This window comes from Rattus rattus, chromosome 1 (genome assembly GCF_011064425.1).
Source record: "Rattus rattus isolate New Zealand chromosome 1, Rrattus_CSIRO_v1, whole genome shotgun sequence".
Classification (NCBI taxonomy): domain Eukaryota; kingdom Metazoa; phylum Chordata; class Mammalia; order Rodentia; family Muridae; genus Rattus; species Rattus rattus.
Window position 1 is genome coordinate 232370184 of NC_046154.1, and position 26342 is coordinate 232396525.

Genomic DNA, 26342 nt, shown 5'->3' on the forward strand with positions numbered 1-26342 from the left:
ACTCAAAAGTGCTCATTATTGCTAACTTTTATTTTGTATTCAAAGACACAGTCAACCAGGAAAAAAGGCTCTTTCGCACTGTCAAATAAATTTATTTAAAAGCTAGCAAACATCAGAGCAGACTTTCACCCAGCCTACCAGAGAGATGGGAAAATCACGAAGTTATTTGCAGCTATACAAAGTTAGCATAGCACAAAAGAAACGTAATGTAAATATATTCAAATCCTTCATCTCCAATCCTTGACATTTCAAGGATTGGATCTTGAGAACATTAAAATTACTGTCAAATAAAACTCAGACCACATTAGCAATGGTTTTAAAAAGGGAGCAATTTAATCATTATAATACAGAGTACTTTAAGAAGTTTTTAAATGTGTAAAAGAAAAACAGCTTAGTGCATTCAATTGTTACAGTCTTTACATCACTTCTTTTTCAAAAAGTTAACAGTAGTATGAAAAAGCCGCCCACAAAGCCAGCTGTCTGAGTGAAGAAATCAGCAAATTGCAGCATTTGGGAATTGCTAATAAAGCTATAGTTAAAAAATAAAAAGTTTATAAAAATGAAAGCAGCATGCATATTCAAGGCTTTTTCATAACATCTCTCATTAGCTGACAAACATTAAACCAAGAGCTCAGTATTTATTATTCATTAAGTTAGAAAAAGATGAACTGGCCAAACCCACTATGTGTGATCATTCAAAAAAATTTTAAATCCAAATCAAATAAAACTAAAAATTTTGTTCTGTGAGGAAAGCACAGTTTGAAAAGTGGTCCTATGAACACAACAGAAAGGGTCCTTCCCACACGAACGTCAGCACCAGTCTGTTACAAGTCAGTAGGAACTCTGTCTTCTGCTGCAGCACAGTTACCGCTAACACGCCCTGATTCTTACATCAAAAGGAAATTTTTAACTTGCTAGGTTCCAATTTTTTTTCCCCTCTGTTCACTGAAATTGTTACATAAGGTACAACTTCATGAAAAGGTAATTCCTGCAAAATCCCACCTGAGACTGTCTGGCCTTCCTGAGTCCCACGCCCGTGAGAACACACCACATGTATTTCACTATGGACTCTCACATGTTTGGAACATGTTTAGAGTGTTCCCTACTGAGTTCCTTCTCCTGCTGGGGTAGTATCTTCAGCTTAGTAAAAAGCAAATCGGATTCTGACAAAGAGAAGCCGCACAAGTGCACAAGTAGAAACTGGTTTATATGAGTGTTCAGTGGAGGGTCTCGTCATAAAGGCCAGCAAGCCACAGGTCTTTCTGTCCTAACATAACAGGCACAGGCTGCTTTTACACTGCAAACTGTGTAAGCCCATGTATAACTTTTAATTTTGGTGAGGGCCTGAAAAATAAGACACAGAAAGTAGGGTTTGGTTCTCCTCTCCCATTTCTAACAACTTTTACTCTGTAAAATGTTTGGTCACTCAAAGCTGTAAGCTTAATCACATGTCAAAGAATACAGGTAATACAGCCCGTCTTACAGAGCTGTATGCTGGAGTCGAGGTGAGGACAAGCTCTAGTGGTCATTAACCCCTTAGAAAGTCAAAGATTCACAAGGTTTGCATCCTGTCAGAATAAAAGTGTACTGTATTAAATTTCACTTTTACAGTCTGTTTGTTTTAATTAGCGCTCTATTTACATTGCAGAACCGCCCCCGACTGCAGCAGTTTGACTTTGGCACAACATCGAGCTCCATTTCTTTTGGATATTGGATTCTGTTTTGAAAGTATGTATGCCCCAAAGCATTCTCAGTGTCATCAAGGATTGGTTGGGCCCATTCACAGTAATTCAGACATCTTGAATTGAAGAACTTATTCTCCTTCAGAATTTTAAGTAGCTATAAAAGAAAAACAAACAAAACCCTGAAACTTTAAAGACAGCCATATTTTAATTTTTGCTTTTAGAATAAAAATAACCAGTTAGCACAAATGCATTCTGCATTCTCTTTAACAGTGAGATCACTTACCACACACACCTCACAGTGCAGTTTGTGTAAACTTGTATATGTTCCTCATGTGCCACATTTGCTTTTAGACATACGCCTTTCTGTAATCATTTATAAAATTATTAGTAGGAAGATATTTCATTGTCAGTATTTGTAACATGAAATCTAACAATCTATAGTATTTCTGCTTGTACACAAGGGTAGCTTGTGCAAAAGTTATATTTACTTTGTGTTCTGCAGTATCTTTTTTATCATACTCCTTTGTATACTAATCAAAGTTTGTATTAAACAATGACTTCTGGTTGTAAAAGAGGAATTACTTTTTATCTGTCTTCTGTGGCTTTGCCCAGTTGCAATATTTTGGAAAGGTTAGGGTATTTTTATAAGCTAAATCATATTTAAATAAAATTTTTATGAGGAAATCTATGATGAATAATCTTGTGGGAATTATTTTGTTAAATGAATTATAACATGCTAATTGATATTTTTTTTTTCTTTTCTTTTTTTTTTTCAGAGCTGGGGACCAAACCCAGGGCCTTGCGTTTGCTAGGCAAGCGCTCTACCACTTAGCCAAATCCCCAACCCCAATTGATATGTTTTATAATTTTACATTTCCAAGTATTTCTTAAACTATATATATGAGCTATATGCAGTGCATAGGTTCATGGGAGGGTTGCACATGCCTCATGCACGTGTGTCAGCCACTGGTGGTGTCAGGGGATGTTCTTCAGCTGCTTCTTGCCTTAGTTTCAGAGACAAGCCAGCAAAACTCTGAAGCAGCTATCCTGGCTGGCCAGTGAGCTCCAGGTGTACATCTCTCTCCACCATCTCTCCTCAGGCGGGGTTACTAGTACTGTGCCTACAGAATGTGTGCTGGGGTCTGAACTCAGGCAAACGTTTTATCTCCTGAACTTCTTTCCCAGTTCTTGCTTCTATGTGTTTTAAAAATAAAGGACACATATACTACATACAATATAAACTCGTAAAGCTAGATTTATGCAAATTTTATGACCATAATCAATATCTGTAACCATGTTATTATGTAAGTGAAAGTCAGACCCAAGAAAACAGTATGGAAAATTTCACCTATTTTTAGATGATTACAATTCTCCAGAAAATGACTGGAAAGGCTGCAACAATTCACTGCAGCAACAAACTCATTGATTTAATCTTGACGGAAGACATGTTTTTGTGTTTAGCAATTTAAAAAAAAAAGCCTGCTACAAATATTTTATGCATCTGGGTCAGAACAAAGCCTGTGGTGAAGTCTCTGACATAAGGAAGTGGAGGGCTAGATTTCAGGATAATGCTATAAAACTCTTGAGCTTCTTGTGACTTAAAATGATGACATGATACTCTCTGACCTACAGTGAGGCTTAGACTACTGATGTAAATAAAGTGAAGCTTTAGTCCATCTGATTTCTCTTAGCAATGTTGGTGAAAAGAAACTGGAAAAAGAACTGTTAATAAGTGAGACTAGTGTGTAGCCTTTATTTCTATAAATAATTGCTAAAATAAACAAACCAGGAAGATACCTCCTGGGGATTAAGAAAATACTGGGTGGAATAAGAGAGCACGCATGTAGGTCAGAGAGGAAAGAAGTCAAGGAAATAAGTACCTATGCTCAGGTACAAAATAATAGAGAGTTTGTGCCCTTCCCTCACTCAGTGATTGAAAACACAACAGCAATTTCTCACAAATGCTATCGAGCTACAGAGAGACAAACACAGCCATTTCATAACAACTAAACTGTATTCAAAGCAGTATGTTTTTATTCTGGAATATTCCCAAAACAAAGAACAGAAAAGAATAAAACCATGTTCCTGAATTCCAAAAGAATTAAGAATTGAAGTGCTGGGCTGAGAACGTAGCGAAGTGGTAGAGTGCTTGCCTGGCATAAGCAATCCCCTAGCTCACTCCCAATATTCAAACTCACAAAGAACTGAAGGCCTAACTTCAGGTAACTATCTGCAACTACAGTCACGTTTTAATTTAATCTACGATCTATTAAGGAACATGCCAAACCTTTTCAAATTTAAACCATATTCGTTTGTACTAAGGAGATTTTATATTGTTTTAAGAGAGGATCTTGCTGCATAGCCCAGGCTAGCCTCGAACTTGAAATCTTCCTGCTTCAGTTTCTTAATGTTAGGATTATGGGAATAAGAAGCCACATCCAGCAGGAAATTTTTTTTAACCAAACATAGTACTTATACTATAGGAGGTTTTATAGGTCTTATCCCAAAGAGCAAAAGATATTTTAGGTGACTGAGTTAATTTATATTAAATATCAAACCTGTTATCTGCCTCTTGATCTTTATAACAAAAAAATTGTATTGTAGTTACTCAAAAACAGATGCCACCTAAGCACTGGTGAGAGGACCTAGAATAGGCCTCTGTCTTTTAACAGAAAATGACATTGAGTGCACAATGCATCTTAAACTCTAGCAAAAGTCTGATGACATTTTGGGGGAACAACAACAGAGAAAAAAAGCATCTACTTTTTTTCTATTTTTTTGGAGCTGGGGACCGAACCCAGGGCCTTGCGTTTGCTAGGCAAGCGCTCTACCACTGAGCTAAATTCCCAACCCCAGCATCTACTTTTATTTCAGTTTCCTTGAACACATCAGTCCTTGTGCTGTGGTCTCTCCCTTCAGTATACTTGCCCTTAGTTTTAGTTTTGTCTTGTTTTTTAATTGTTTCCTTACATAGTCAAAAATGAAGCTTTAGTAGAGAGAGAAGGTTACAAGAAAATACCTTTTAGTTACCTTTACTGTTTGTTTTCTGTTTCCCTTCTTACTTTTCTTTGAAACAAATGAAAAATTTTTGTATGGAAAATAAATAATTAAAGGGACATTAGAACAGTAAACCCTATATAATCATCAAGCTACAAATCATAATAATACATGTCATGACTAGTGGCAGCTGGTCCTCTTATTAGAAAAACAAGTATTAAAAAAATTAGTAAAAGTGAAGATAAGGGCTAGGGAGATGGCTCAGGTCACTAAAATGCTTACATAAAAACATGCAAACCTGAGTTCATATCCAATACCCCTCATAAGAGCCAGGCACAGTAGTACACACCTACATTCCTACTAAAGATGTAGAGATAGGTGGATGCTTGGAGCTTTTGGAGTTCCCTGGACACCTAGTATCACTAAATCAGTGAGCTCCATGTTCAGAGAGATGCTGTTTCAAAAAGTATGGCAGAGAGCAATAGAGGAAGACAGTATCAGCCTCTGGCCTACACACGCACGCATAAACGCACGCATGCGCACATGTCCCCACACTAACACGAGAAGATGAGTAAACTAATAAGATGGCTGTTAACACATGTATATGATGATGAGTACAAAGGCTAAACACTTACATTTCAGTCATCCGATTTAGAAAGCTTCCGCTTCACATGTCGTGGGGGTTCCCAAGTGTCACTATCATCTGTTTCTTCTTCATCTTCTTCCTGATCATCAATAACCTCATCTTCCTCCTCATTTTCCTCAAATAATTCTATACCTAACTCAGATCTTCTTTGTCTTTCTGCAAACCACTCTCTGACCTGCTCGTAACCCATGTGTGATCTGTTGACAAGTTCATCAAGGTCTTGCTCATTAAGAAATTTGTGCTTCAGGTAATAATCTTTAAGTATTGCTGTTCCAGTTTTAAACTTTATGAGCGATGGTACCCTGTCCCAGGTGTTCATTCTTTTTCCTCCTCTGGGCCGCCCACGTGGTCTGCCTCTGCCTCGTCCTTTGGGTCTGCCCCTCCCTCTTTTCCTAAGGGAGGACAGACCATTCAAACTACTTGAATTGGAGCTTTGATAGTAGTAGTACCATTTCAAGTTCCCATTCTTCCAAGCATAACGGGTATCTCCAAACCAACTAACTATGTCTGTTCTGGCAAGCCCACTTTCTTCAGCCAGCTTGTCATACTCTTCTGGTGACGGCCACTGTGTTCGGACAAATGCACTTTTAAGCATGTGCAGTTGCTCTGGTGTCTTCTTACATATCTTGCCTGTCCCTGCTGACTTAGGTGCAACGGCTTCGTCTCCAGGAGAATTTTCTCCAGGTTCTTCTTTGGAACTACCTACATTACTTTCATCTACTTCTACTTTCTCATCCTTTAAAGCTTTTGTTTTATTTTTCTCTGTAAACCAAGCATCAATTTCTCTTCTAGTAAGTTTGGTTTGCGCTCTTAATCTATTTAATTCTTCATCTGTAAGTACAGAACTGTTGAGAAAACTTGCCTGAAGGACACGAAGTTGCTCTGCAGTTTTCTCTTTAAACTTCTGGGGAGCAAAGTCAGGAAAGGGATTCCAGGACTGTTTCTGCTGTGACGCAGCTGCAGCTGGGGGTTCTGGGGTTTCATCACTGGAGTCTATGATGATAGTGGCAGAGGAGTCGTTATTGAGATGTAAGCACTGGTTACTCTTTGAATTTCTCTGGTTGTACCTTGTATCACTAAACCATTTTTTAATCTCGCCTTTAGTAAGGCCTGTTATTTTCATAAGCCTGATGATCTCTGAGTCGTGGGGAAACTGGTTTTTAAGGTAGCTAACTTTCAGTTCTGCCAGCTGTTCCTTAGTTTTTTTGGCCCGAATACCAAATGAATCTGGGTTCACTAGTGCAGCTTCAGGCCTGACACTTGGTGATGATGGAACTGCTGCTGTGGCTGGCTTTGTTTCTGCAGCAGGCTGAGCAGCAGGCACTTGACTCTTTTGTACATTTGTTTGATTTGGAACCCCTGCCACTGTCAGGGCAATGGGAGCCGTTACTGGCAAGGTGTTTGCTCCAGCTACTTGAGTAAGGACCAGACCTGGCTGACCAACTATTTGGCATGTCTGTAAAATAGATGGTAACCCATTACTCCCCGTGGAAATGTGTGTAGGAATAACAGTTATGGTCTGAGGTACAGTATGCACTGTTCCATTGAATTGTTTTCTTCTTGCCTCCTCTACTTCTTCAGGAGTCCAACTAACCCCATGCTTTAAACGTTGGGCTGAAAACCAGATCTTGATCTGTTCCTCTGTATATTTTGCTTGAGCAGAAAGAACTGTAATTTCTGACATTGTAGGATAAGGGAATTTGTTGTAGGTGTTAAGTAGAAGAGGATTGTTATCCAATGCAGCATTGTAGGTTGGAATGCTATTAACAGGGATTAAGACCTTAGGGACCAAGTTTGAGTTCTGTTGAGCGGACACTGCAGTTATCACCTGTGCTAGCCCAGGAAGAACAGCTGTGGGGGTCACCACTGTGCCTGCAGGACTGGGATGTACTCGGTTGACAGTGGAAGTACTTGTGTTGGATTCTGAAGCTGAAGAACTCGTACTTTCTGCATTTTCTTCCCGGCTTGCTTTTACTCCATTCTCTTTCTCTTCAGAAGTGCCCTCAGCTGAGTTATGGTGAACTGTAATCCGTTTGTTTTCTACCTTATTTTTCATCATTTTCATAATGGGAGTTTTACTAATGGAGATTCCCGAAGAAGAAACATCTATGGATTCTCCTTGTTCTGTATTCTCCTCTTTAACAAAACTGCCATCAAAAGTCAGATCATTTATTGTCTGTTCAAAGATTGTCTGGTTATTCCGCTTCACCATAGTCAGTTTGAAATTTTCTTCTCCTGGGTGGTATTTCAGATTATGCTCAGAAAGTGCATCATACCTTTTGGTAAGAAAATTGCATTCAACACAAACATAGGATGAATTCAGCACAACATTGGGATGTTCTGAATCTACATGGAAAGTAAACATATTTAGATCTGGAGTTTGAAAAGTACAGTATTTACATTCATAGCCCCCTTCCACTTTCTTATTTTGCTGATTGTCAGAATCCACAGATTCATGAACTTCTTCATCGCTGGAGACACTCTCTGCTCTAGCATTTTCTACGGGTGTAAGGACGGGAGGGCCTTCTTCCAAATCCGATATCAACTCAAGATCTGGATCCTGCTCACTGGCAAGGACCATGCAAGGTGTTGTTGATTTTCGTCTGCTTGCCATTTTGATTTTAGGGGCAGGGAGGGAATCTCTGGTGATTTAAAAGCACTGAGGCTTAAAACTGTTTGGAATCCTTCATTGGAAAACAGTGGCTTCTGGCTCTTCAAGTCCACTTTTGTGCTCAACAAGTCTCATTAGTAGCGTCTCCATGGTGCACTCAAGTAAAAAGCTTAGTTGGCAGATAAAACACTGCTGAACTGCTGAAATGTATGAAGCACAACTCCAATCACCTATATTGGAATAAATTTAAAATGTGTGACTATGATTTTAATCAGATTATGTTATTACACTTTACTTATGTTAAGCTGTGGCATAGGTCAGTTATACAGATATATACTATGAATCAGGAACTCTAAGATTCTAAATAGATTTCTATCTCTGAGTCAACACATTGAAGATCATATGATACTTAGGGGTCATCCCATGTGTGTTTATTTAGATCTTTCAGTTAGCTAGATAGTAGAAAGGAGCCTGCTATGGCAAGCACACTTTTCCGGTCTACAGTAACAACAATCTGTTAGCAAGGAAGGAACTATAAACACAGTCACAGTGACATGTATATGAAGTTTAACCATCACCTAGGTCTTCTTTCTTATCTACTCCCTGGGCTCAAATGCTGAAAGAATAGAGCTGAAGCTCCTTAAGGCATATACACTTCCCTTCACTCTCTGACCCCAACCTCACTTTTCTACTTCATCTCCTGACATCTTCTTCCTCCTCCTTCCTTATCCTGTCATTCCAGAGATACTTGATATATTTATAAAGTTTAACTCAGGCTGAGATTCCAGATCACTTGTACAGTTGATATAATATCTTTCTGCATTATAAGTCGCCTCTCCTTTTTATTTTCTAATCTAATGCTAACCGTATTGTAGCAGACCACTGCTAACATTTCTGTTCCTAATCCCTACCTACACCTTCATACGTGTGGTCTCTTTATTAAAGGAACTGTTGTCCTGTTGCCTCCCACCCCATTTCCAGTAACAACTTTATTATGATAAAGCAGTCTCCAAAACTCTGGACAAAGCAAAGGACCTCAGTATCTTCAGTCTAACATTTTCCCAGCTGAGCTTCTCCGGCTGACCTCTCATTCATGTTTGATTGACAGTGCAAACAGTAAGTCAGTACTAAAGCAGGTAGTTACTAACTGTCAATTAAGCTGGATGGACAGGAATAGGGAAGTAGTTTCAACAAACCCAACTGGGTCAGAACAGATCGTTACAGTCAACAGTAGCTGAACTCACAATATTGATACTAGACATCCACATATACACTTGAAAGCCACTGAATTTTACACCTGAAATGGGTGGATCTTATGGTACGTGAATTATAGCTCAATAAACTTTAAAACTTTTAAAAATACATTCTAATATATTTGCAGTCAAAATATTTAAAGTAAAATTTTGAGGCTAAGTCAAGGTTTATGTGTTTGTAAAGTCTAAACCAAATTCAAATAAATACAATTAGTGACCACCCTTACTTGCCACCATAATTTCAAGTGATTTTTCATATACTGGCATCATCTCTGTCATAGCTGAAGGAAGAGGAGTCCACATCAAGGACCTTCTATGAAGCTGCATTAACAGTGATGCCCTGATTTAAAGGTGCTTAGACTATACATCTGATCATCAGATGCAACCACATATTCATTTGACAGACTTAAGCAGCACATGGAAATCTGTATTAAACACCCTAACAAACAACATCAGCTTGTTATTAGTATTAATATTAGTATTAGTATTAGTATTAGTATTAATAGTCCAAACCTCTACTCTTAAAAATGAAATCACAGGCTGGAGAGGTGGCTCAGTGGTTAAGAGTCTGACGACTCTTCCAGAGGACCTAAGTTCAGTTCCCAGTATGCACATGGTGGCTCACAACCATCTGTAACTTCAGTTCCAGAGACCAAGGCCCTTTTCTGACCTCTGTGGGCATGGTATACATGTAGTGCACAGACATACATGCAGGCAAAACACTAGTACATATAAAATATAAATGAATCTGAAGAAAATAAAATCATGACACTTGAAAGATATTGTACAGATCTGTAAGTCATTATTTTAAATAATGTGAAGTAAGCCAGAGTTACAAATACTGCACATGTTCTCCCAGATATAGAATCAGGATTTAAAGAATTGTGTGTGTATGTGTGTGTATACATACATGGGGTAGGGATGTTGGTATGTCATGAAAGTGTAAATGGAACTGTGAGTAGGAAGACAGGCTCTTTTTTTTTTTTTGAAGATTTATTTTTTATTTATGTGAGTACACTGCAGCCATCCTCAGACACACCAGAAGAGAGCATCATATCCCATGATAGATGGTTGTGAGCCACCATGTGGGTGCTGGGAATTGAACTCAGGACCTCTGGAAGAGCAGTCAGTGCTCTTAACCGCTGAGCTATCTCTCCAGCCCCCCCCCCTTTTTTTTAAAAGATTTTTTTAAACATTTATTTATTTATTATGTATACGTCATACAGCTTTCTGCCTGCATGTATGCAACTACAGGCCAAAAGAGGGCACCAGACCTGACTATAGATGGTTGTGAGCCACCATGTGGTTGCTGGGAATTGAACTCAGGACCTCTGGAAGAGCAGACAGTGCTCTTAACCTCTGAGCCATCTCTCCAGCCCCGGAAGACAGGCTCTTAAGGGAAAGGAGGAGAAAGGGTAGTAGAATCTGTGTATGGGAAAGCGTAAGGTAAAGGTATTTGGATAGGAGACGGGGGAAGTACCGTGAGAGGGAGATATGAATGAGAATAAAGTATAATGACATGTACTGTGAAAGTACCATTTTAAAATGTGTTTTTATTTGTAAGCAACTATAAAGAAATCTCTGAAATTCAAACCTATTTAGCTATTGTGAACTAGTATCATTTTCTAATCAAACAGGAATCATTGGTATTTCAAACTGTCGATCACGCAAATATTTGATAGCTCATTATCATTAAAAACAGGGATTCTCAGAGTTCGGGGTATTAATAATACTCTGGATTCAATCTCCAGCACCATAAAAAAGAGAAGCAACAGGCAGAGAATCCTCCAACCAAGTGGAAGGGCAATGCATGAACAGTGAGGGTATTGCTGATGGAGGGAAAATAAGCTATCTTATGACTTGATTCTCCTGCATCTGAAAGAAGCTATCTTAACAAGGATATACTAACAGCTAGAAATCAAAGACAGAGAGGTTTGTTTTCTGAAACTACCTAAAAGTAGTAGTTTTCAAACTTGATGTTTTAAGAAAGGGAGCCCTTTCTTCAAATAAAATCACTCTGAAAAGCCAAATGTTAAGTGAAATTATGTTTATGAATGTGTGCTACTAAAGATGATCATCTTAAGAGAAAAAATCAACCTCAGAAAGACAATATCCCATGTTTTAGATCTTAGTGGCTCCTCAGTTTTATACAGACACATAAAAGTGTATGTTTATATAGGACATGAAATAGAATCAAAACTAAGTGGGAGAATGAATGTGAAGAACAGCAGGTGGCAGGGAGAAAGAATAGGAGGGGTGAATATGCTCAAATTAATTAATATAAGAATATGAAAATGTCTTATGAAGCCCACTGCCATGTACAATGGAATATATGAGAATGAACACATTTTTAAAAGGAGAGAAATGGAGAGTAGCTAGCTGATTGAAGGAGATAAAGGCTGAACTACGTCCTGCCAAAAGTCCCGGATCCCAGGACCCTACCTCTATTTCTAGGAGTTCTAAGAGGTGTTTTTAAAAAACTGTGTTTTGCAAACTTAAAATACCTTCAAAACAATGAATCAGTTTCATCCAAACCATCTCACTATACCACAGCTGTGCTGCATTATCTGAAACCAATCTAGAGTGAATTCAGTGTGACTTTCCATGCTTATACAGGAAGGTTGAAAGTTTGAGGCCAGCCTGAGCAAGTCCCAGAATGTGAAGGGAGAAGTAGAACCCAGGGAATCTAGGAGTAGAGCAAGCAGCCTTCAGAGTTGCAGAAGAATGACTGAGTAGCCCAGGCCTCTTTACCTTTCTGCCTCTTCAGAAAGATTAAACTTTTTTTTTTTAAGATTTATTCATTTATTATATATAAGTACACTATAGCTGTCTTCAGACACACCAGAAGAGGGCATCAGATCTCTTTACAGATGGTTGTGAGCCACCATGTGGTTGCTGGGAATTGAACTCAGGACCTCTGGAAGAGCAGTTGGGTGCTCTTAACCTCTGAGCCATCTCTCCAGCCCAAGATTAAACTTTTTGTGTTAACTTTTTATTTTTTAACCATATATAGTATATAAAGACAGGACATCAAATTATTACTTTTACTTCTTTTCCTATCAGCTCACTAATTCAACTTGGTAAGTAAAAATTTAGGCAGATGTAACCAATGTGCCTTTATTGTTACATCCGTGTGCACTTGTGGACATCAGAAGACAATCTGCAAGAGTTGATTATGTCTTTCAGATCATCAGGCTTGGCAGCAAGTGACTCATATTGCCAGCCCTAGATCTAAGCAGACTTTTTTATTTTGAAATGTTGCTTTTTATTTTTTTTCTTTATTAACTTGAGTATTTCTTATTTACATTCCAATTATTATTCCCCTTCCCAGTTTCTGGGCCAACATCCCCCTAGCCCCTCCCCCTCCCCTTCTTTTTTTTTTAAGATTTATTTATTTATTTTATGTACAGCATTCTGCCTGCATATGTGACTGCAGGTCAGAAGAGGGCACCAGATGGTTGTGAGCCACCATGTGGTTGCTGGGAATTGAACTCATGACCTCTGGAAGAGCAGTCACTGCTCTTAACCACTGAGCCATCTCTCCAGCCTGTACCCCTCCCCTTTTATATATGTTTCCCCTCCCCATCCTCCCCCCCATTACCACCCTCCCCTCAACAATCACATTCACTGGGAGTTCAGTCTTGGCAGGACCAAGGGCTTCCCCTTCCACTGGTGCTCTTACTAGGCTATTCATTGCTACCTATGAGGTTGGAGCCCAGGGTCAGTCCATGTATAGTCTTTGGGTAGTGGCTTAGTCCCCTAAGCAGACTTTTTAAGTTTAAATATAGTCAGGAAAAATATATTTATGCTATATTATGATCTATATCCAGGTTATACTTTTCCCTCTAAAAATATTGGCCTTAAAGGCATACTTAAATCTAATTAAAGTTACTAAAAAAAAAGAGACTTTTTTTTTAAAGAGAGAAGTTGGAAAGGTGGCTTTGGCTTAGCACTAAGACTGACTGCTGCTCTTCTAGAAGTCCTAAGTTTAGTTTCCAACACCCTTGTCAGGTGGCTCACAACCTGTTAACTTCAACTCCAGGGGACCTGACACCCTCTTCTGGCCTCCACAGGTACTCCCCCACCCCTAAATTAGCATATACTAATACAAACACATCCACATAAATAAAAATAAATCTTTAAAAATTAAAAAATAAAGATTAAAAATAAAATTAAAAAATAAAGCCCATGCCTTGATGAGGAATGAGGACTACCCTTAACTGTGGGTAAAAGGACAAATGCTCAGAATGTAGTTAGGCATTACATTGGTTTAATAAAGTGATAGTTGTAGGTTCTCCTCAAAGATCCATAACAGGGAAACACATCAATCCTACATAAAGACCTATAGGCAACTAAGGAATGCTGAGAGTGGGAGAAATAGTTTCTCTAGGGAAGAGCACATCAGTTAGTTCTCTAATATCAAATGGCTAATTCAGACTGAGAAGGTTATACATAGGTATAGATAGATAGATAGATAGATAGATAGATAGATAGATAGATAGATAGATAGATAGATAATGTATGTGTATATGTATATGTATATACATATACTTAGAAACATAGCTATAACTAAAAGAGAGACCATGAATTTGCAAGAGCAAGGAGGAGCATATGGGAAGATTTAGTGGGGGTAAAGAGAGGAAAGAAATGATGTAATTATATTATAATCTCAAAAATAAAAGGGGGGAAAGCCCACACCACGCCCAGTTAGCCCTCATGATTTTGGCTGTGATGTAAGCTCTCAGCCAGTGCTCCTGTACCATCCCTGCCCTCCCCTGCCACCCGACCCTGGCCATGATGGCCATGGACTCTCCCACTCTGGGACTGAATAAAGACCCAACTTAGCATGCTGGTGCAAACTTACCAATTAAGTGCCTTCTTTTATACGTTGCCTTGGTCATCATGTTTTGTTGCAACAACAGAAAAGTAAGAAAGACAGTTCTTTAGAAAGTATGAGAGGGCTGGAGAGATGGCTCAGCAGTTAAGAGCACTGACTGCTCTTCCAGAGGTCCTGAGTTCAATTCCCAGCAACCACATGGTGGCTCACAACCATCTATAATGGGATCCGATGCCCTCTTCTGGTGTGCATAAAGACAGCTACAGTGCAAGAAGCCAGACATGATAGCGTGCTTCTAACTCCACATGAGGTGGGGAGTCAGGGTGGGGATCGGGGACAAACAGATCCCTGGAACTCCCTATCCTGCCTAGGGTACTTAGCAAGTTCCAGGCCTCAAAAACCAAAGTGGACAGCACCTGAGAAATAACAGCTGAGGTTATCCTCTAGTTTCCACCTACACACAACAACAACAACAACAACAACAACAACAACAACGAAAATCTTCAGGGCTCTTAAAGTTATAATTTTGTAGAAAACCAGAATTTTAGTACAACTGACTCATTTCATGGAAGAAGAAAATCAGACACCAATTAATTACTTCATAGAGGTTGTATGGGACAGCATAAAACTACAGGGTTTAGAGTTGTTCTCTCAGTAAAGTATCTGGAAAAGATACTTAACTTCATCCTAAGTCTTCTCACCTATAAAGCTAAAATTCTTCAAAAATGTCATTCAACAACAACATATGGAATGTCGACCATGAGTCCTGCACTGTGTCATGCACAAGTGTCATGCAGAGGTTACTAGGATAGATGGCCTCTGCTCGGTCACTAGCCCAGCAGCAAGGGAAACTGGCAGTCAAACATTACTTGGAATTGTTCTGACCAATAACATGAGAATTGGCAAGAACTATATAAAAGCACAGCAAAGGACCTTCTAGAAAAGCAGGAGAGAAGACTTCTCTAGACAAATAGGAATAACCTACCTCAAAGGCAAACATGAGGTGTTTTCTTCACAGTTCATATGCAGAAAAAGATTAACTGTCTTCCACTCTCTCAAAAATTCTTTTGGGAGAATAAGAGATAGAATTTGCATATTGTAATTTTTTTAAAGTAACTTAATCAGCTGGCAAGGCACAATTTGAATTAAAAATCAGAAATAAAAATCACTACTATGGAGCTGGGTGCATGCTTGTAAACCCAGCACTTGAGAGGAGAATCAGGGCCTCTTCTACCCACAGTGTGTGGCCAGCCGGGGTTACACATAATCCTATCTCAATTTAAAGAAAAAAATTTATATATACACATATATATAATAAGTGGAGAGACTGCTCAGTAATAAAGCATATGCCACAGGAGCATGAAGACCAGGGTTCAAGCCCCAGAAATTTCTAAAAGCTGGGCAGGCATGGTGGTCTACCTGAAATCCCAGACTTTTCATGTTATATAGATACAAAATGGTATGGTCTCAATTAATCTCCCTTGTCACTAAAGGAAATAACATGAACACAGGAAAGCTGTTGTAGAGAAGTCACTGTAGGTGACAAACATTTCCTCCTCTGTTTACAGTTAACTAAAAATGGCTCCAAAACCAATTTCAGGGCCTTGTACTATTTACTATAGAAAGTAATTAAAGGTCAGATGCACGAGACCCTGCAACACTGTGCCCTAAAACACAGTAAACAAGTCTGAATACATCAAGCACTGTACATATAATTACTTTTGGAAACTTCAGTTCATGGGTCTATAGAAAAATATGGTTTTTTTGTTTTAGTTTATTAAATTTTTATTGTATGAATGTTTTGCTTGCATGTATGTCTGTTTGACATGTGTGTGCCTGATCCCTGTGGAAGTCAGAAGAGGGCATCAGATCCCCTGGAACAGAAGTTACAGGTGGCTGAGATCTACTATATGGGTACTGAGAATTGAACCCAGGTCCAAGAGCAGCCAGTGCTCTTAACCTTTGAGCTATCCAGTTCCAGAGATAAATGTTTTTAAAAGCTTAAGTCAGTTGTTATACTGCAATTAAAAATGATAATAACAGGGAACATGGAAAGAATTTCATCCAATGGTATGCTTTTTAAAATCTGAATAAAATTTTTATTATATTAATAATAATAAGTAGGAGGCATATATTTACTCTTAGACAAAGACTAGATGAATATTCTTTAAAGATTTATTTATTTGATATATGTGAGTACACTGTACTATTTACATGTTTGTATTCAAAGTAAAAATTTTGTAAAAAAAAAAAATCCAGCAAGATCACAAAATATTTATAATATGCAAAGAATAATGGGATCCAATTAAAACAAAAAGTATCCTCTGTCCTTAAACAAGAGAGACAGACAAGCAGAAAGGCAAATTAGCATTCATATTCTAATGGCATTTTCACATTTAAAATGTAAACATTTGCATGGCCCAAGGCTTAAAAATATTATTAGTAATTTGACAACATAAATGTGTACCTATCTAAATGCTTTTCAAATATTACTGGCACTTAGAATCATTACCTAAAAGATAAATCTTAAGAAAATGTCAAAACCAGAAGCAGTCCAGTATTAAAGTAACTACAAGCAGAAATGGATATGGCAAAAGTGAAGGCATCTAAAAGCTGTGACCAAAGGTGAACTCATTACAGAGGATCCCTTTGCTAATGCTAATGAAGGCTGAAAGGTAAGGGACTATTGCTGTGCCTGGTTTTGTTCAAGTCAGAGAGTGGAACTTAATGACACTGAAGACTAAAGAATCCAGGCAGGACAGGTTCTGGCCGGAAAACTCTGGTCCCATATTTGAGGAGAACGTCTCTAGGACATTAACAGCCCAGTAGGCATATACCTACTGTAAGGTGGGGTACTACACTGAGTGGCATAAACCAGTTCTATCATGAAACTGACTTGTTGACAAGTGAATGTTACCCAAAAGTGTTTGTCTGCTGCAGACAGTTCTTCCTAGTTTTTTGCAAGGATGCATGCTGTGTCTTCCACACAAGAATGCTTTGTTCTGAGTAAGGCTATCTTTCTTTAAAAAACTGGAAATTCATTCATCTGTCCATTATAGTCCCTATTTATAAAATGAGGCAACTATTATCTATTTCACTGTGCATATATTCATTTGACTTTAAAAAAATATTTAAAATAATAACTGGATTGAATTATTTCACGTCTATAGTATATCACCTAACATTACCTGTAAAAGCCAAAATTAGGTAAAAATATCAGAATGTAAAGTACAGTCAAATATTCAAAAACTGGTATGTTTAATATAATGTTATACATAAAGTATAACATTCTAATTTGCATAATTATAATTCACTATTATCAGTATCCTGTATATTTACAGTATAGTTTCAAGTTTTTATGTTTTAAAGATATTTTTTAATTACATTTCTTTATTTCCAGTGTGTGGTCATGTATGCCACATCAGATATGTGAATGTTGAAGGACAACTTACAAGAGTTGCTCCTCTCCTTCTAGAGTGTGAGTCTCAGAGATGAAGCTTAGGTCATGGGGCTTTACAAACGACAGCCGTTTCACTGGCCCTGAATATTTTATTTTATTTATTTATTTATTTTTAAGAAAGATATCACTTTGTAATACTTGAATTTGATATGTAGAACAGGCTGGTCTTAAACTTAGAGATCCACCCATCTCTGCTTCCCAAGTTCTAGGATTAAAGGCATGTGCCACCATAGCTGGTTGGACTTTTAAATATGAACAAAAGAGCAGTAAGATTTTAGACCAATTTCCCCACATTAAAGGTCCTTCACTGACAATGTTCCTTTGTTTTAGTGCCACATTACTAGAGCATCTGGTGCAGTGTTGGACACATGGCAGACTTTGGCAAACATTAGCTGAAAAATGAATTACAAATATCCTAAATAAGGGCTGGAGAGACGGCTCAGTGGTTAAGAGCACTGACTGACCTTCCAGAGGTCCTGAGTTCAATTCCCAGCAACCACGTGGTGGCTCACAACCATCTGTAATGGGATCCGATACCCTCTTCTGGTGTGTCTGAAGACAGCGACAGTGTACATTAAATAAATACACACATAAATACACAAAATAAGTAAGTAAGTCTTCTTTGAAAAATCCTAACTAAGATGAGGGACTAGAGAAGTGGCTCTGCAGGTCAGAGTGCTTGCTGTCCTTGCAGAGGCCTCAGGTTGGGCTCTTCACACCCATGTCAGGTAGTTCACAACCACCTGTAACTCTACTTCCAGGGGCATCTGACACCCTCTCCTAGTCTGCACAGTTGTTTTCTATATTAATTTTTATTTCTTATTCATAGGTATGCATATGTGTGTCTCAATGTGAGTGTATTCCACATGGGGCAGGTTCCACATGGAAGCCAGAAGGTAGCATCTGATCTCCTGGAGCAGTGTTACAGGTAGGTGTAAGTCACTGTCCGGATGCTGGGAACTGAACTCAGGTCATCTGAAGACCTCTAGAAGGAAGTGCTCCTTTTTTTGGTAGGAGGCATTTGAGGCAGTCTCAATACATAGCTCTGGCTGTCCTAGAACTCACTGTGTAGACCAGGCTAGTCTCCAACTCAGAGAGATACACCTGCCTCTGCCTCTCAAGTACTGGGATTAAAGACTTATGCTGTTATGCCAGCTGTAGTAAATGCTCTTAACCACTAGTGAGCCATCTCTCCAGCCTGCAGCTGCTGTTTTAGGGAAAACATTTAAAAAGAGAGAGAGAGAAAGAGAGAGAGAATCACTGTCTTTTTTTTTAAGATTGTGTTTGCATGTGTACATGTGTATGTGTCTTTGTGTGTGTGTGCATGTGTGCATGTGCGTGTGTTTGTATGCACGTGCATGTATGTAAGTGCTCATGGAAGCAAGAAGGGGGCATTGGATCCCCTGGGATCTTGAGTATAGGCAGCTTTTAGAACAGTAGCCAAATACAGTATTGTGGACACTTAAGTGAGTACATCTGAATAGGGCTTTACCATCTCTGAATGAGGAAGCACATACCTGCCATAGCTTCTTCAGCATTATGTTCCTTAAAGCGGAAGGTTATCCCTTCAAATGAGGTACTTGGCTCAGGCCATCATCGCAAATTGTCCCAAAGTAGCTAGCAGTCTTCTACAAAGAAAAATAAACTATTATTTTATTATTCTCGATATTACTTAGACTTATTAACTACCACAGTTTAGGCCTTGGCTTTTAAAAAGTTTTTAATTCTGGGAGAAAACTTATTTCCTCATAGAAACTAATATATTTGTATATATACATATATATGTGTATATATACACATGCATGCATATATATACATATATATGCATCAAATGCAATACTGATCAGAAACACAAAATTTAAAGGTGTTTTAAAAATCTGCTTATACAGACCAATCCAGTAACATTATTTTCAATAAAATTACAAAATGCTATTGTGACAAACTCTGTGATAGAAGCAGATTAAAGGAAAAAAGGAATTATTCTGGCTCACAGTTTCATGGTAGGGAAGGCATGGCAGCTTTCATGGCTATAGGCACATGAAGAAAAGTGCTCACACATCAATGGCCCCAGAAAGCATCAGGAAGGTTGGCTGGGCTATATAGAACCCAGAAACCCACTTCCTCCAGCTACGCCCTACCTGCAAAAGGTTCCACAAGTATTAATATGGTGTAATCAAAAAATTAGAGGGGTTGGGGATTTAGCTCAGTGGTAGAGCGCTTGCCTAGGAAGTGCAAGGCCCTGGGTTCGGTCCCCAGCTCCGGAAAAAAAGAACCAAAAAAAAAAAAAAATTAGAATTGCCCTTCATGGCAGTGCATGTCTTTAATCCCAGCTCTTGGGAAGCAGAGGCAGTCAGACCTCTATGAGCCCAAGGGCAGCCAGGTCTACATAACAATTTCCAGCCTATCCAGAGTTACATAGTGAGAGACCCTATCATATACACACAAAATTTTTAATTCATCATTCTCTGAAAATTCAAACTAATGTCTAAAATGTATGGTATATTTCCAAGAGTACATAATACACTGGAAAAATTTAATAAAAACTACAACTGTTTCTTTTACTAAAATAACAACAGTACTTTAGAAAGTGGAAATAATTCGCTTATTTATTTATACCTACATTGGTGTTTTGCCTGTGTGTATGTCTGTGTGAGGGTATCAGCTCCTGGAGTTACAGACATTTGTGAGCAATCATGGAGGTTCTAAGAATTGAATCCCAGTCCTCTAGGGAGAGCAGTCAGTGTTCTGAGCAGTCAGTGTTCCTAACTACTGACCTAGCCCCAAAGGTGGAAATAGTTTTATTGCTGCTCTTATTCCTGCTAATAGTACATATACGCTTATAAAGTCTTAAGAAATAATGTAAATATATTAAAACATCCACTGGCAAAACTTCTGAGTAAAAGCTTAAGCCAAAAATTTCCACTAGTTTCACGAAAAGTAAAAGCACTTTACTGGCAGACACAGAGAAGCATTGCTCAGGGCTCCATAGTTGTGTTTTCTAGTATCCCCACATTCAACCACTCCATTACAGACAAGGATAAGGAGAGAAAATACGAAACAGCTGCCAAAGGGGAAGGTTATTTTCAAAAGTGAATTATTAATACAGTAGGGAATTGGTAACCAATTGCAATTCATTCTTAAATCACACAGAAAGGGTAGGGTGTTTTACTGACAAGAATCTCCTGAGATGAGCTGACAAGAAACGTGAAGGCACAGACCAAGAGAGGCACACCAGATGAGCTCTTTGATTCTTCTGAATGAAAAACGCATTTCTCTGATGCTATTCCAGTTTCAGTATAGAGATCCCTTAAGGACATTTCTAATTCAGAGTAGTTTTTTAAATTTAGGGTGAGCACATTTCAGAAATTAAAGAACTCAAGTGTGTACATTATATAATAAAAAAGAAGCTGTTCTGGTAGTAAATATAAAAGTCTGAGCTCTGCAACAAGTTGAATTCAAAGGCCAGCACTGCTGCTCACTACCTGCTTGGTTTTAAACAAGTGACTGCCTGTGTGCTGAGCCTCCTCATCTATAGGCTGGAGCAAGTGACAATGCTTTGTTAATGGGACTGTTTCGAGGACTGGAAGAAGAGATTAGCTCTTAGGCTATTTTCTGGTACTGAGTAAGAACATAATGAATTTTGTTTGGATTTCACTTATATTACTGTCACATTATATAACAAAGGAAGTCTTTGTTTAAAATTTGATCAGTGCTAGTATTTTGAAGATCTGGGTAACAGTCAACCTGTGCATTGTATTCCCTGTTTATAATCCTGATATATCAATATAAGTTGGCTTTAACAGTAGACAAATAATACAATTCAAGCCCTATACACATACATACTCTGAGTTACCTTAAAAATGAATCATTACTATGTGACACATTGTAAAGGGAATTTCATGGAATTAACAAATCTTTGACACAATAATCTTACAGCAATGAGGAAAAATTGTTCTTGTTAACCTTTACCCTCATAAATGCCTCTACAAGCCATGCCCAGTTACGTTTTAACAACCTTCTTTTTCACCCCCCCCCAAAAAAAAGAGCTGTAGATGAAAGTAAAGATTTAGGATAATAGGAAGGTATAATTATAAGTAAATATTCATAAATACCAAAGCTTCCTATGTCCTTTCATGACAACCAAAAAGGAGAAATGCAAATTTAGAAAGAGAAAAGGGGGATTCAAATCATCCAAGAAATATTCATCACCTAAAATTAGTGACAGCTGTTATTTTACTATTTATTTATATATTTGGAAGGATGGCACGTGCCATGGTGCAGACGACAACTTTTGGGAGTCCATTCCCCTTCTTTAGACCATGTGGGTTCTGCGAATCAAATTAAGGTGGTCAGGCTTAGCAGCAAGAATTTACCCATTGAGCCATCTCACAGCTTTTATTTTAAATAACAAATACATATTTATAGCTACTATTACTACTGTATTTTTAAAAATAAGCTCTGATATGAATTTTTAATTCTAAATTTAAATTTAAATTTAAAAACTGAAAATGAAAACCCTGTAAACATACTGTATCCAGGGCTATTGTTAGTAGAGTGCTCACATAGAATGCAAAGTCTTGGGGGCTCAATTCCCAGCACAACATAAACTGGGCCTTAGTGCCCAGCTGTAATCCTACAATCTTTAGCAGGAGGTGCTAGGAAGAGCAGTTCAATGACTTCCTTGGCTACATAAGGAGTTTGAGCCAGCCTGGGCTACATGAGACCCTCTCCAAAAAAAAAAAGTATTCAAAGTTAGCCATTTGTTTGTAATTCTAGTACTCAGGTGACAGAGTCAGGAAGACTGAAAGTCCCAGGCCATTCTGGGCTACATAGCAAGGCTAGGTCTTAAAAACACACAGAAACAAACATTTATTCAGCTGACCTCCTTGAATAAATGTCATTCTGAAGTTGCCAATATATATATATACATACATATATTTGATATCTAAAATGTATCATTGTACTTGTTTAGGCCAAAGGTACATATCAGTTAAACATCTTTTGTGTGTGTGTGTGTGTGTGTGTGTCTCTCTCTCTGTCTCTGTGTGTCTCTCTCTCTCTCTCTGTGTCTTCATGGCACATACATTGAAGAACATTGATGATCTAAAATAACAAGATTAGTCCTGGCCATTCTGGAACGCATTCTGTTGAACCAGGCTGGCCTTAAAACTCAGAGATTCACCTGTCACTGTCTCCCAAAAGCTGGGACTAAATGCGTGTGTTGCCACTGCCAGGCTGAATATCTTTTAAGAATATAACCTAGATCTGGAGAGAAGCTCAGTCCTTAAGGTCACTGGCTGTCCTTCCAGAGGACAGAGGACCTGGGTTCAATTCCCAGCACCCACATGGTGGCTCATGACTATCTATAAAGAGATCTGATACCCTCTTCTGTCATGCAGGTGTACATGTAGTAGATCACTCATAAATAAATAAACTTTAAAAAAAGAGTGCATGACAATAAAGAGAAAATATTTCATCATATCACTTTTCCATGAGTGTGAATTAAACAGAAAATCTTCGAAACAAGCCTCCAAGTGTATGCTATTGACTACATTAGTAAAATAGCAAAGCTCTGCTCCTTTTCAGCAACAAGAATCATGAAAGGCTGATAAAGTATCAATCCTAAGTAACCCCTGATTATGTGCAACCCCTCATTTATGCAAAAAAGTCTTGTGTGATTAGAACAAATGGCAAATTAGTTTTTAATTTTTATAAGCAAAAGAGCTAATTTGTGTTTTCTCAGTTAAGTTCAGAGCAGATAGAAGTCCGTCCAAATCAAACATTGAGTATCCATCCTAAAGGACAAGTTCATAAAATTATGATCTGGTTTTGAAAAGTGAAATTCATAAATAAACATTTTTCTCCCTAAAAAGAAAAAAAACATGAAAGGTGAAACCATGGTGACATCTTTCATGTCCTACACTCAAGCCTAGCAAGCTTGGCTGTGCAGGAGATGAAGCTACCGATGAGCATCCTCCACACAGACACATTTATGTTTTCAGCCTTAGCATATTTTCAAAGCATCTGGCATCTATGGATGCCTCTCTGGTGTGTCAGACTAATGTGTTCAGATCTGAGTATAACACTAGAGCTGTATACACTGTGGGGAAAGCAAGGAACAGCATATATTCAAAGAAGTCTTCCAAATGCTGAGCCACAAGCTTGTTATACTCGACCTGTATCTTTAAAACATGTCTACCAAAAACATTAAGCTCTTTTGAGAATATAAGAATGGCTCAGACCATATGTTACCGAAGTCATTAGGGTTCTCTCTTCTCTCTCTCTCTCTCTCTCTCTCTCTCTCTCTCTCTCTCTCTCATTTTAATCTAAGCTGTCAAATAAAATATATCAAGAGATAGTTCTACAAAAAAATCATTGATAAAATACTGTAAATTCTATATTTTAAAAAATGCCTAAGGGCCAGTAAGGTGACTTGGTCGGTAAAAGCATTTACCACCAAGCCTGACAACCTGAGTCTGATATCCAGAACCTACATAGTGGGTGGAGAAGCAACTCCTGAAAGTTATCCTCTAACCTCCACATGCATACAGTAGGATGTGCACATAACTGCATATAAACACAAATAAATAATAAATGTAAAAAAATTAGTATCTAAGATTGAGATGGTGGTACATGCTTGTAAGCCCAGCACTGACAAGGAAGAGGCAAGAGGACTGCCATGACTTCAAGGCCAGCCTAGACTATGTTTTGAAATGCCAATTCAAAACAAAATCTAAGATTATGCATTTTACTTTGCTAAATTTACTAATTTACAAAATTAGTCTGTATACTTTTAAAATGCTTGGAGGATGGAGAAACTAAGATAAAAAAAATATTCACGACTGTCCTTTTCTTCATATGCCTTTTTACCAAACTACGGTCCTTGACAGCACTCAGCTTTTCCTTCACTTAGAATCTGGAATCAGAATTGCTTCTTTAGAAATAATCTAGTGCCAGTAGCCTTGTTAGGACAAACTTTTACTAATCCCCATTACCAGTATGAAATAATGACCTTTTCAGGGCAGTTTAAAAAGAAACAGGTAATTACCACTGCATACAAATTAAAGTGTTAGGACAAAGACTTCTGAAATACAATGACCAGCAGCACCACAAAGAAAAAGGTGTACTCGTGTACCCCGCAACACACAGACTTTTCCTGGGGGAGGAGTGGTTCTTCCGGATTTTCATTTGGCATCATATTAACCTCAAAGAGAATTGCTTCTTCGAGTTACATGGAATCCCACCCTAAATACGTCACAAATTCTCAATCAGCCTTTCTTATAATTTCCTCCTAAATATTATCTCTTCTCGGTTTGTTTTGGTTTTGTCTTTTAGAGAAGGGTTGATGACAAAAAAGTACTGTAAGCAATTCCTACTTTATCTACGCTTCTTCTCCATATTCAGTTTCCAATTGCTTTTCCCAGAACCTTAATCCCTAAGCTAAGGAGAGCAAACAGAATCTTATTCTTCGGTTTGGTTTGTTTCTTACTGGTACCTTTGGAGCACCGAAACAAAGAATTCTAAGTCCCTCTCTTGGAACTTCAGTGTAAATACACAAGGAAAGCGCTTCTGTCAGGGCTCGGCTTCCCTGCCATCAGACCCGAGTCCTTTTTATTTCCTCTTCCTAGCCAATTCCCTTGAAGCCCCAAGGCTTGGAGATTGCTCTGGTCCATCGCTCTCCCAAGTCTCTGCACTCACGCTCCTGTACCTCTGCAGAAAGAGACAAGTGTGTTTCCACCTTCTTTAATTAACTTCTCCCCTAAAATCCTGGTCTTCCTCAAAATATACTTCGCATTATACTTCTTAGAGATGCAACTCTGAGTCTTCCCTGCTGATGTTCCCGTTGCTTTGACCCCAAAGCCAGCGACTACAGTCCAGCAGGAGATCCTTTGCTGACTCTTCAGAGGGGCTGCGCCGCGTCCCCACGAGGTGGCCCCACGCCTCCGGAGGCCCAACGCTGGAGATCTCCCCCAGGACCCGCCCGGTAGTTAAGGTCTGCTGGCCCAGAGACGTCCTCCCCTCAGGGAGACCCCATCCCCTCAACACCCCCAAGTTACTCAGTGCTCTCCCAACCAAGGCACTGGAGCTTTCCCTCCAAGCCCCCCGCCCAGAGCTCCGTCCTCGCTTTCACACCCTCGAGAGAACCCGGGAGCTGAGACTCTGTCCGCCCCGCCGCGGGGCAGGCCCGGTCCCTCGGGGTCCGATGCTGCGTGCCCCAGCGCCGTGGGCTGGGTCCGGGGGTGGGGGTGTCTCTGCCCCGCTGCTGCCCGTCCCGTGCCGCGCCAGGGCCCGCGCCTCTAGACTTCCCCACTCGCCACGAGCTCTAGCTCGGGTTCCACCCGCAGCCCCGCAACCGCGAGGCCCAATACCCAGCCGGCTCGCGCAGCTACCTGCAGGGGCCGCCTCGCCTCAGCGCCTCGCCGCCGCCATCTTGCATTTCAGAGCGACTGCACTTTTCAGGGAGTCAACTCTGACCTGTGAACCCTAACCCCGGAACCACTCGGAGGGCCCTCGCGCGGGGGGCCCACGGAGCTCTGCAGCCAGGCAGGAGCTCCAAGACGCCAGGCTAGGGTGCGAGAGAGACTCCCGGTCCCTAAGCCTACAAGGGCTGCGAGGAGGAGCCAACCGAGGCGGAGCGAGATGGGCGCCCCACTCGAGGACTTCGCCGCTCCTCTGGGATGCGACCCAGGCCGCTCCTCTAGAACCCTGCGCTGCGGGAGGTGTGCGCCGCCCCGCCCTCTGTCAGGAAGAGTCACGCCCCCTGTCAGGAGGGAGCCACGCCTCTGTCACGAGAAGCCACGCCCTATCATGAGAGGCTCCTCCTTCCGGCCTTGCGAGGCTCCACCTCCCTCA

At 39.5% G+C, this 26342-nt stretch overlaps 1 protein-coding gene across 4 annotated transcripts; it reads right to left on the reverse strand.

The window, feature by feature from the left end:
* Nucleotides 1–11: 11 nt before the first annotated feature.
* On the reverse strand, nt 12–26228 carry Zhx1 (zinc fingers and homeoboxes 1). 4 transcript variants are annotated; one of them, XM_032915684.1, is made up of 5 exons: nt 25880–26228; nt 19007–19117; nt 14057–14084; nt 5318–8169; nt 12–1839 (listed from the first exon to the last, which is right to left on the reverse strand). In XM_032915684.1, the coding sequence occupies exon 4, from the start codon at nt 7940–7942 to the stop codon at nt 5321–5323; it is 2622 nt and encodes an 873-aa protein (XP_032771575.1). In that variant the 5' UTR covers nt 7943–8169; nt 14057–14084; nt 19007–19117; nt 25880–26228; the 3' UTR covers nt 12–1839; nt 5318–5320. The 4 variants fall into 4 exon arrangements, with proteins under 4 accessions (XP_032771575.1, XP_032771560.1, XP_032771568.1 ...); XM_032915669.1 differs by lacking the exon at nt 14057–14084; XM_032915677.1 differs by lacking the exons at nt 14057–14084; nt 25880–26228 and adding an exon at nt 24866–25472.
* Between the last annotated feature and the right edge of the window lie 114 nt (nt 26229–26342).

Coding starts and splice junctions, on each gene's coding strand:
- Zhx1 (XM_032915692.1), bottom strand. CDS start 7,942: ATGGCAAGCAGACGAAAATCAACAACACCTTGCATGGTCCTTGCCAGT.